The sequence below is a fragment of the Ostrea edulis genome, chromosome 4 (assembly GCF_947568905.1).
Source record: "Ostrea edulis chromosome 4, xbOstEdul1.1, whole genome shotgun sequence".
Taxonomy (NCBI): domain Eukaryota; kingdom Metazoa; phylum Mollusca; class Bivalvia; order Ostreida; family Ostreidae; genus Ostrea; species Ostrea edulis.
This window is the reverse complement of record NC_079167.1, coordinates 89,936,819-89,948,857: the sequence shown is the minus strand read 5'-3', so window position 1 is coordinate 89,948,857 and position 12,039 is coordinate 89,936,819. Positions and strand designations below refer to the sequence as shown.

The 12,039-nt window shown below is 37.9% G+C and overlaps 1 protein-coding gene across 2 annotated transcripts in view; it reads left to right on the top strand.

The window, feature by feature from the left end:
- LOC125668375 (uncharacterized) overlaps positions 1-12,039 on the top strand; it is a 45,743-nt gene that overhangs the window by 22,127 nt on the left and 11,577 nt on the right. The window contains exons 1-3 of one of the 2 annotated variants that reach the window (XM_048902497.2): positions 1,746-1,994; positions 2,765-4,250; positions 8,634-9,737. In XM_048902497.2, coding sequence (XP_048758454.2) covers positions 2,780-4,250; positions 8,634-9,737 — 2,575 coding nt within the window. In that variant the 5' untranslated portion in view covers positions 1,746-1,994; positions 2,765-2,779. Of the gene's footprint in view, positions 1-1,745; positions 1,995-2,764; positions 4,251-8,633; positions 9,738-12,039 lie in introns of those variants that run through there. The other variant, XM_056164248.1, reaches the window with a different exon arrangement.

Sequence of the window (12,039 nt, the reverse complement as noted above, 5' to 3'; positions counted from 1 at the left end):
TTTTCTAAACAGAGTTGTCTTTCTTTAGCCTTTCTTGAGTCGTGATGGAACGACTAATTCTTGGATGAGTGTGCAGTCCTCCTGAAATGTAATTCAAAGGGGCATGGACGCGATTAGAGCTGAAAATTTTCAAATTTTGTTTTTCCATTTTTATTGTTTACAATCAGTTGTAAGTGAGATAGAGCACACACAATTCTTTGTTATGTACATGTAAAGAAGATGGTGTCGTATATTTGTTTACATAGAGATTACTTAATAGAAAATAGCATGTGAAAAAAGCCAAAATGAGATGTGCCAAACACGAGAAACTAGTTAATTGTGTTCAGAATTAACTTGTAAATTGAAAAGAAATCTGCTTTTAACGAAACTTTTACTAGCATATTAAACAAAAACAGGGCACGTAACATTCATAATAAAGAATTGTGACCTCTGCATCTTCCTTGTACCTCGACAGCTGACATTCAAATTTTTGCTGACCAACAGAAACACCTTAGTGAGGCATTCAGAACATTGAAAATGGAAAAATAAGACATGAGAATTTTCAGCTCAGATCGTGTCCATATCCCTTTAAAGGCGGTAAAGTTACTTCGTAATATATGAAGCAATTAAACACATTTCTTGTGATGACTGAAAGTAACCGAGCATTGCTCGATAACGTCGCATTTCGGAAAAGACGTTTTAGACAATGTACAATTCATTGCGCAGTGCTGTAGACTCACAACTACATCTATTTTCAACTAAAACGACGAATTCCCCTTTAACAGGTATCAAAACTAGAGAGTTCAATGAATGGGTTTCCGTGTATCAAGGTTTGAATGGCAATGTACACTGTGATGACTGGTAAATAAATCACCAGTATATCACATCGACAGTTGCATTAAGGGCTATCAATAAAGTTCCAGAAATTAACCGGGTAGAACGTAAGTTTGTGCAACTTTCTTCCGATCAACAAAGGAAGTGCATTATATGATAAAAAAACAACAACCTGTATACGTTATTTTAAAACATTCTAAGAAATTTTGCATATTTCTCTCTCTCTCTCTCTCTCTCTCTCTCCCCTCTCTCTTTCTCTCTCCCCCTCTCTCTCTCCCTCTCTCTCTCCCCCCTCTCTCTCTCTCTTCCCCTCTCTCTCTCTCCCCCCTCTCTCTCTCTCTCTCTCTCTCTCTAAGTTCCCTCTCCTAATGAGCACAGTAGTCGATACAGATATAAAACCGTGTACATGCAGGCGAATTTCCCAACAACAATCGATGTCTACATAACTTTCAATGATTTAATGCCAAATTTAATTCGATTTTCGACATCCACATCAGCAAACACCGTTTCTCATGAATAAATGTTAAAATTGCAGTAATATTACTGGGATGTCTCCTCGCGATCGCCAATAGTCGCACCAAGGGGAGGACGGCCAATTACGGAGTATTTTCTTCCAACATCCAAAAAATAGTCTCTGCGAGTGGCATTATCGCTAAACTCGTTAAGCGGAGAAGTAAACGTTTTATTTTGTTACATGCTATCTCCTGTATGAAATTAGATTACGAAATTGCCTCGTGGAGCTCGCAAATAAAAACCGCACTTGGGTGCTTCTGTGCTTCATAAATACATGTACCAAGTTGGACCTTCGCAGAAGATACACAGACCGTGCCATATATTGCATATTAAGTAAATCTCTTGCAATAAGACGTTGTGGGTTTTTTCCCCTTAACCAATGTACATATAACAGTAGGAGGGCGGTCCCCCGCTGATTGAGATTCTACCAGTATACTCAGTCTGAGAACATTATGAGCCTCAACCAATTAAATGTCCAGATACAAAATCCGTTCTTTCTCACTTCTATGACGTCGGTTTAACAATTTTTACTGAAATACTGAAGCGTTAATTATTGGTTCCCTGTAATGACATGTTAAACCAGTTCTACATCACGGTAGAGATTCCTTGTCGAGGATCTGGATGTTTATGTGCCACATTTTTATTCTAGTACAATGTACTAATATGTGGTAAGTCTTTTTTTTTCTCTCTAAATGAAACAATTGTAAATAAGACGTACTAATATTTTCCTTGTCAAAATACATGTAGCTACGATTTTTTATTTTTTTTATTAAAACGACTCTTTACTATTGAATAGTCTTTAGGATCTAAAAGGGGCAATTATGAGCATTACCACAATGGTCATATATGATATTTTTCCAGATTTTTTTTTAAAAGTGCCATGTTTCCAAAGACCACGCTTGCTCCGTAATTGACGATTGATTTTGTTCATTCACTAAAAATTGCTATATATTGAATTCTCGTAAAACCAGCCTTGGACTGCTTTCTATAATTATCGACTCCGTCATTAATCAATATGGAAACCACGGTGTCACAATCCCCCATAAACCACACATATATACGGAGTCCGTCGCTTGCGACAAACACAGTCCACGTGGACACGCCCGACTGAACAGTGACGCGTATTTTGTTTCTATATTAGTCCTTTATATATGCTACTATCGATTCTTCTTCATGTCAAAAATTCATGTGAATAAATAATTGAAAAAAAGAAAACCCATTCCCTGTCACCAATCAATACGTCGAGAGAGATTTTCCACGGCCTCCATGTTTGTCGTTCTTGTGAGAACTCTTTTGTTGAGTGAAAACTATTAAGGTACATGTATATGCCTAGCGCAAACTTCCGTTTATTGATCGCCTGAACATTATTAATCAAATGCTGCTTGCAATGATAACTTAAAGAAGACGACTATTTTTTCAGTGCTATGTCTATTTGTAGGAAGACGAGGATTCCATGGCCCAAGGAACATCGGGAATAAGACCAGAAAAAAGCAAAAAATCGGCGGATGTCAGGTACAGACAGGAAAAACAAAACCCCAGACTTGTCTCACAGAGAGAACGCGCGTGTAGTCACACAGATCCGACTACCGGTGTGGATGACGAGTCACCAAGTAGCAGTTCTAGGTCTAAAAGTTCAAACTCCAACAATGGGGCACCTGACATGGGAATAAAAAATATCGTCATGGATGATTCGTACATTGTGCAGACTGTGGAAATTAAAAAACGGCCGGGTCAGACCCTCGGATTTTACATTCGGGAAGGTAATGGGGTTGACAGAAGTGAAGGAGTATTCATTTCGAGGATTCAGATGGGAACTGTGGCTCAGACAAATGGTTTGTTACATATTGGTGATGAAATTATATCTGTTAATAAAAAAGAGGTGAAGAATATGTCGCTTGATGATGTTGTAATTTTGATGTCAATCCCCAAAAAACTAACACTGAAAATTAAAACAAGAAAGAATGGGAACAAGAAGAACGCATCTTGCCCCACATTAGCTGTGACGGAGCAGCAACACCCCCCGGTGGCAGTTCTAAAACGAGGCCGTTCATCCTCTGCTGACGCAGTGGAGGAGACTGAAAAATGCCCAGATCTGTATCCATTTTACGGAACACCACCCTCTCATGATCATTTTGGTGCTAGACGTTCTCGACCTACCTCATCACAGTATGCTAGTATCTTCATATCACCTCACAGAGCTGAGGCTAAACTCTTATCAGACGACGGGGACAGTGAACATTCTAGTGATGGCTCTCTTCCAAGAAGCGTGGACTCCGGTAACAAAGGTTATTACCATGGTTACCGGGGTTATGTATCAGACAGTGCATATGAACCTCCGGGGACTTATGGTAGTCCGACATTGTCTCCTAATCATTATGCGAGTCAAAGTGATCGGGATTATGCGAGGTACATGTATTCAGATGGAGGGCTTCCGCGGAGAATGACCCCGCAGACAACCCCAAAATCGCCCTCCAAATCCTTCCATACTCAACAATATCAACGAAATCAGCCTTGTGGCAACCCAGACTATTACGCGGGCGGTCAACCCGTGGATTTCCATCGTGGGTTTGATCCATCTCGTAGGTTTCAGGGTGGACTTAAAGAAATGATACAATCAAAAACCAAATTCGGTCGACTTCAAAGAAGCCACTCTCCCGAATGTTACAATTCAGACTCAGAGATTCTGTACACTCATGCAGGTGGGGGATATATACCGGTTGATTCTCGGGGTTTTGCCTCGGATTATGAAACTTACGCTAATGCAATTAGTGACGATGACCCTATTTATTCTATTCCTAAAATCCCGTCCAGTGGTAGTACTGAACTAGAGGAGCTACTGAAGAAATTTAATACTCTGTCTCATGAACTTCAGGAAGAGCAGACCAAGCTGAGTCGTCAGATCTCAACATCGCGAGACAAAACAGGTAATGAGAAAATATTGATCGTCTTCGGCATCCATTATGACATTGAAAGGATATGATTCATTCACCTTTATTCCTTTACTGGTCTGACATATAAAGCTTATTAATTAAAGAACTTCTGGGGTTTTCTCTTGTAAATTTCGTGATGTAAAGAAAAATTCTGTTTTGTGTCTATGACGTGGGCAGTCTGCTTTTCACCCATTTACTGCAGGCCTACTTCCGTTGCCCACCAGCTGGTTCCGGGAGGAGTACAAAACGTCTCCTAATCCTGTCAATCCATTTCATTACGAGAAGCCGATGACGATCGATTGCGAGTCCTATTGAAGGTGGATAAACTCTATCGACACATCAGCATGTTTTAGGTTCAATCATGACTAATATGAACGTCAGGCGGAATTCATTATCTCGCATGGTCTGACCTGTATCTTCTCCTTTACCCTTTGAGCAGTGGTTTACTTCCCTTTGGTCATCAAAAACCAATATTACAATCCATTAATAGGTGAATTAATTCTTTTGTACCGATATTATAAAACAACAATAGACTTATTTCTGATTTAAAGCTATAGCCCTCTCCTTGAAAATCAGACGGGTTTAAAATAAATACCCAATTTTTTGTTTGGCCTTTCATCAGGGATTCTTAGGCTGTCTCCGTTGTAGATGTAATTCATCAATGCATATCAGATGTCAACAACATAACGCGTCACGATTGACCTCAGATTATCTTAATCAGATTATTGGGACAATAATTCGATAAAAATCATATTGTCTTATTGTTTTCAGATGAGTATTTCATCTAAAATATTTGGGTGCAATCCTATATATTTTACTCGCTCTCATATTTAATTGACAAAGCATGTCTTCGGGAAGTGTGCTTGCATAATTGTGATGCATGTGGTTTGTGCAAAGGGCTGGTGTTTTTTTTTTAAAAAAAATACAAATGACAGACGAAACACTTTAAAAAGAAAAAAATACGTGGTGCAGCCTCTTTTAATTACTCAGACATAAAGGAAACACAAAACAAAAGCAATGCCATAGATGAACAGAATCTGTGACGGTCTAAGTCATAATATTCATTGATATGTATGGTTCATGTTTCAGTGTTTTACTGTATGCATGTTTCATTAATAATGTAACGAAGTGAAATTGAGGAGAAAAGGTTCAGCACAGTCGGACACAATATTCAAACCGGCGCCATCTTTCACTAAGGTAATTGGTAAGGCAAGGTGACCAGGGGAAAATGTTTAATACCTTGGATTTTCTCACCTGTCATGCGTAAAGGATTCGGCACACCTGTCGTGTGACCGTAACGTAAATCAATATTCCAAATAGTCCACACTCTCAGCCCAAACTCATTAATTTCTTACTCAACTTGATGAGCCAACAGTAAAAATCGATACGACTTTTACACTATTTTATAAAACATGTCCACGGCCCCAAACGATCTGGATATAATACCATACACATCGCATGCTTCCTTTGTCACACCACGAAACATACTTTGTCTATTAAAGGTACAAGAGAAATGCATTTCATCACCCACAGTGGAATTTAAAAAACAACAACCCGAATTTGAATAATGAGGCGGATTCTGAATTAAACAGCGCAATGATGTATACAATTTAACTTTAAATCATAAATCTTGGTACATATGTTAGTTAATCCCTACCCAAACAAATACTTCTGGATTCTTGACTGGAAAATGACAAAGTTTTAAATTGATGTGCTTCATGGAATACTGCTATTTTAAGTCGGAAGTTAGATATCAAATATGCGGCTTCAGCGTCAAAGTAAAATATTTGTATGATTTCAGCAAATCAAAGTAACATGTAAATTCTTAAGTTTGACTCATTTTAGGATCTTATTAGAGCCTCAATAGATAAGATTTCTCATCTCTGTACATAGATCACTATAAACATGTTGCGTTCTTTTAAAGTAACCGTAAAATGATGGAGGATTGGCGTGTATTTAAAACCTTGAATTGAAACTATTGATTAAGCTGGACAATTTTTATAAGATTTTATTGTTGTTCGTCCGTGGTATGTTTTGAATGTTGGCGGTAGTTAATTTAACATTTACTAAATACCGAGCACAAGCAAATATTATTTTAAAAATTGTCATATCAAAATTTTATAGTTCCAATGTGTATGAAAGGTAGAGATAACGAACAGTGATCAATCTCACAACCTGAAGAATACCATCTCAGTTTGTTTGTTTGTTTTGTTTGGTTACGTATTGAAAGAATTTTGTGAATCATTACAGTATTCTGGGTTTTTTCCACTCTCGTTTCTTTTCGTTTTTCTTTTTAAATAAACATGTATTTCGAAACAGATGAAAATTTAAGTCTAGACACATATGATTTCAATCAAAATCGACTCTTCTGTTGTGGGGAATGTCTACTATGTTCGAGAAATCGAAATGAAATTGTAAATTTTCAGTGCTTTGATAACATTTAGATAAATCATTGAGGATACGACTGCAAATGTCGATCCCGAGTGATTAATTCTATATTTGGTTTCAAAGGATTTGATCACAGCGGATGAATCATCCTGGCAAGAGCGTGGATTCATTTGGCTTAAACTGTGTTTTTTATTTTCTTAAAATATACTCTCCGCTCATTTGTGTTGTTCGTTTTATATTTTTTATATGAACTAACTTTGTTTTCCTATAAATTCATGGTATGTGCAATGCAACAGCAGTGTATGTAGGCTTTAAACATTATTAAAAAAGGGTCAAGGACGCATACTCTATTTGATCAGTTTCAGATGCCTAGCTTACACTTACAACACATTTACCTTATCTGACTTTAAATCCATGCAGAACTTTGGTGCTATGAACTTCGGAGTGAAGGTAGATTTTCACATTCTATAACGGAATAGGGATCAACTCTCACCTTAGTGGAGTCCTATAAAGTATGTACCTGGTCCTTGTTCTGTCCCCATGACCATACTCTGATGAGAGTCCTAAATCAAGAACATAATTTTGTATATACCAATACTTTAATCTAATCTCAACATGGATTTTACTGACTTAAAATATCATTTGATGGAGTAGTTTGATCATAGAGCCAGCTCAATCTGGAATGATTAATGACTAGAGACTGGCGATTTCGTCTTTGTATACAATTCCCTGGTCTTCACTGAGATGATGCGGCATTAATATTTGATTTTACCTCCTAACCCTCAACTCCAAAGCTCAAAGGAGTCCGAAATCATCCGAAAACAACGAAGCATGCCGTTCTGACTTTTCCGCGCACAAGAGCGGTGTTATATGGGGTCTGAGGCTGTAACATCAGTGGGTTGAAATTCCTGAAGGTAAATTGATTTATTCGACAGAGAACTAATCGCTCTCATCCTCTAGAAATTGATTAAAGAATCATTGAAGTGACACACGTTGTTTGGCCTGGCGATGGCTGCCCGAAAATCGTTATTTCTCGTCTGTTTTCCCCGTTTTCCTCCCCTTTGCAAGTTTCCATATCATCATACATCTAACCCTATAAAACCGCCTCTGTGTCCATGTCATCAATGTGGTTAGATGATGCAACGATTTATCTCACATTCTTTCATTACGGTATGTACCTTAAAACGCGTGAACTGGTAATTAATCAGGATATAGACACATTATCACATAAATATCATGCAATATCTAGGCTGCCGGTAGAACAATGACTCCCATATACCCTTGCTATACACAAGTGGCGATCAGATGCATTCCAGCCGCTTGTTCTTTTCGATTAGAACTGTTTCCGAAATTTTTATTGGGCACACGGACTACATACATTTATATTTAATAGTATGTGAAGTATTCATGCAGATAATTAACGTGCAATACTCGTAAGTACAATAATTGCCCTTCATCAACAGCGACTTTTCACGCAAGCACACTTCATGAGGCGCAAAGTATTTTGACGTGAAGCGTCGCAGGAGTTCACACCCTCGTGTATTTTCAAGAAAGATTTTTTTTTTATATTTACACTCTACTTTCATTTCTGCTAGAATTCCCAGCCGTTAAAATAGACGCACACCTGTACCATATTTCATCGAGATTCATACGCGCAATGTTCACTACATCACGAAATGGCTGTTGTTACAATTTGTAAATAAATCAAAGGAATCAAACACAAGGAAATGTAAATTAATATACATATGTGCTTCCACTTTATGGAATTCTAGTTTACTATACACTTCAGACAAACGGGTGTCTTTTGAAAGGTTAGATATTGGTGTGTCCAGGGGTCCGTGTTTGCCCAACTATCTATTTTGTATTGCTTGTAGGAGTTATGAGATTGATCACTGTTCGTTATCTTCACCTTGCATATTCATATAGTGTTTAAACAGAAAAATATCGGTGGTATTATCTTTGATGAAGACGCTTTCATATTATTTCCAGGCACGTACTCGGTCAGTGTATCACATGCATCAACAGATTCAGCGAGGACAGAACTCTTCACTACCGCTAGACGTCCCCTGTCGCCATCGTCCGTACACAAGGCAGCCTCAACACAAACGCCCACTCACTCCAAGTTAATCAGGAAACTGAGCGCAGAGGCCCTTTCTCAACACAGAACATATCAAAGCGAGTTCGACTCAGTGAACTCGCCGCGGAATCACAAGTCTCTTCCACTGTCCGTGTATCAGCTGACGAGTGGAAGTAAATCATCTACCTCATCTGCTCTGAGCCCCGCCCATGGCGAAAACAGGAACAAGTCTTTGGACACCGACGAAAGACTTGTGTCAAGGTCCTCATCTGCCCGGTTCAGAGACTTGCAGTTAGTGAAGAAACCATTACAGATACCTTACGGTGAGTTTGAATTTACAAGAGCAGATCCGAGGAAGAGAGTGGAATTGTCAAGAGCCTGTGGTTTGGATGGAATGGTTCATATTCATATTCTTTCTGGTCAAGGATTAAAGTCCTCCAAAATGACCCTTCGGGATCTCTACTGTGTCGTCGCTGTCGATTCTGTTAGTATAGCTAGGACAATGATTAGGACGGGAGCAGTGAACTTTGATTGGGACGAAGCCTTCGACATCGAATTAGAAGATGCCAAAGAAGTGTCTTTTCTCATCTATAATTGGGATCCAAACTTCAAGCACAGGTTGTGTTTTCATGGATCATTATTCATTCAAGGATGTCTCTCGAGTAATGCTTTAAAGAAATTAGCTTTAAAAATGGAACCCAAAGGGCTTTTATATATAACTCTGTGTTACAAAGAACCTTCGGTTTCATTGCAACGATTACCATCAATGAAAAAGAATGGTCTGTTTGGAATCGATCTGGAGACAGTTATCAAACGTGAGTCAACAGGTCATAATGTACCTTTGCTTGTAAAGAAATGTATCAAAGAAGTGGAGGAGCGCGGGTTGGAGACGATCGGGATTTACAGACTCTGTGGATCTGCAAAAAGAAAGACACAGTTGAGGGAACAGTTCGACAAAGATGTGGACGGAGTGAATCTTTCGAAAGACAACGTAACAGATATCCATGTAGTCACAGGTGGGTTGTTAAATGGTGTTGCCCGGATGTAGAATAAGGACAATGGTAGATATAACGTTATCGTTTGGTATTGCTAACTGTTAAAGTTATTGTGTTGGATGTTTCGTTGTTGGTTGTACTATCATGCATATTCTACCTTAAATGTACAAAGATCCACGTGAAGATACACAGGTACATGTAACTTCGAATAGGTACATGTAACTTCGAAATTTTCCTTCTCTCTCTCTCTCTCTCTCTCTCTCTCTCTCTCTCTCTGAAGTTAGCCTGTCTATAAATCAGACAAAACGGTATCGCCACGAATTTTGGATTCTTATTTTCAAGAAAATGCATCCGTTATGGTACAAAACCTCGGCCATTTCGATCCATTAATGACAAAGTTATATAGAAATTACATACCCTATGGGAGTATCAGTACAGCATTTCAAACGTAGGAATTTGCCGTAGCCAATAATTACATCGGACTTCAATTAAATCTTGAAAATTGAATGACACGTGGATATGTATTTATGGGGATATTTCACAGCCGTCTAGACTACAATCTATCTAGAGCTATCAATATTAATAACAGATGGTAAACTGTGATTGTCAAGTTTTAAGGATTATGTACAGCACGATTTATTTCCAAGGGGTCAAACTTCCGCGGATTCACGATGCGGTTTTATTGCAATGGACACAAGAAATATAGCAAACACCCACAGTAATAACCTTGGATATGTGAACAGAAAAATCGACAGGTTAGATGGAAAGAAAAAAATTACAGGGGTTCTGTTAACTGCAATAATGTAACCCTCTCCGACTTTTGAGGGGGGGGGGGGTCAAATCCCTAGGATCTCCATAATCGTGGTGCAGATGTACATGTAGGAGTGATTCACTTTTTCAATCATTCCAAACATTTGCTTTTCGTCGGTAATGGAAAAGTTTAGATTTGAAATAAAGCTGAAATAGAAGAGCAGGTTGTAATTTTTTCTACCATCATATGATTTTACTTTGTCGGAATGGCTCGAGTCCACGTTGAACAACTACATTTTCGCGCTGATTGTCGATGTTTTGGTTTTTCAGTAGATCCACTTACGAGATCTCGCGATAACAAGCATGGCGGAGCAGACGAAGAATTATGCATGTCTTACTTGATCTTCAATGAAAAATAAACATTTTTAGACATGCCCAAGCGCAAAGTTGGTACTCTTTTTTTTTTAGTGTAAACAACATTAGAGACAAATGTACATGCACGGAGCTTATTATAGATTATTCATTACATTACGAAGATCCTACGGAATTGCAGTCCTTTCCCGAAAACGTTAGAAGAAAATAAGAGAGGGCTACATTATTACAGCAAGGGTTCTGTGTTAAAACTTTTCATGTTAATAATATGGATTATCACAATTGAAATCATAATAAAATATGATCAACCTGTACAGCATTAATAAGTGTTCTGATAGGGGCGTCACATGTTCCACGGATTATCTCCAGGATTTGTAGGTTTCACACCAATATCTCCATGCAATTTTTGCCCTCTTTATATTCCTGAAATGATAATGTTCATCACAATTAAGAAATCAATATCTACTAATAACAATCATCTTAATTCATCGCAAATAGATGACACCTTTTTGATTTGGGTAAACGTTCCTTACGCGGACTTATTGATTTAAGGAATATTCATACATTGCACATTAAAGTCTTCCATTAGGTGTTATTTTATCCATAATAAACTAATTAAGAGGTAATTGTGCTTTATAAAATTTCCGGACATCGACAAATAGAATACAACTATATGGAAGCACTAATTCTGCAATCATTTTCACATAAGATCGACTGAATAAATTATTGATGTATTTTGCTACGATTAGAATGATCTACCCTTAAACAGCACCCTAAAACGAATTTTACAAGTTTGCTATCGAGTTGATACCACGTGATAGTAAAGAAAATATACACTTTTCAGGCTTAATTGTGTGGTATTGTGTATTAACTAAAGTAGTCTAGTACCTTAAGAAGAAAATAGCCCGGCTTGTGTGACTTATTGATGAGATACACCATTATAGTTGTCCAAAAAAGTATTTCTGATCAGTGCGTAGAGTAATAATGACATGAATTACAGAAAGGTAAAATAAAATGACTCATTTGACCACTTGGTTTGATACACGATATCGGAGAGCAGCTTAAAGATTAAAAGATAGCATATGATACGAAACAATTTGCACATTATAACTAGTAGTTATAACGAAGTCACCAAAGGGGAAAGGGGTGGAGTGATCGAAATCGTGTAAATGGATGACATTTAGTAAAATCAATGAATATC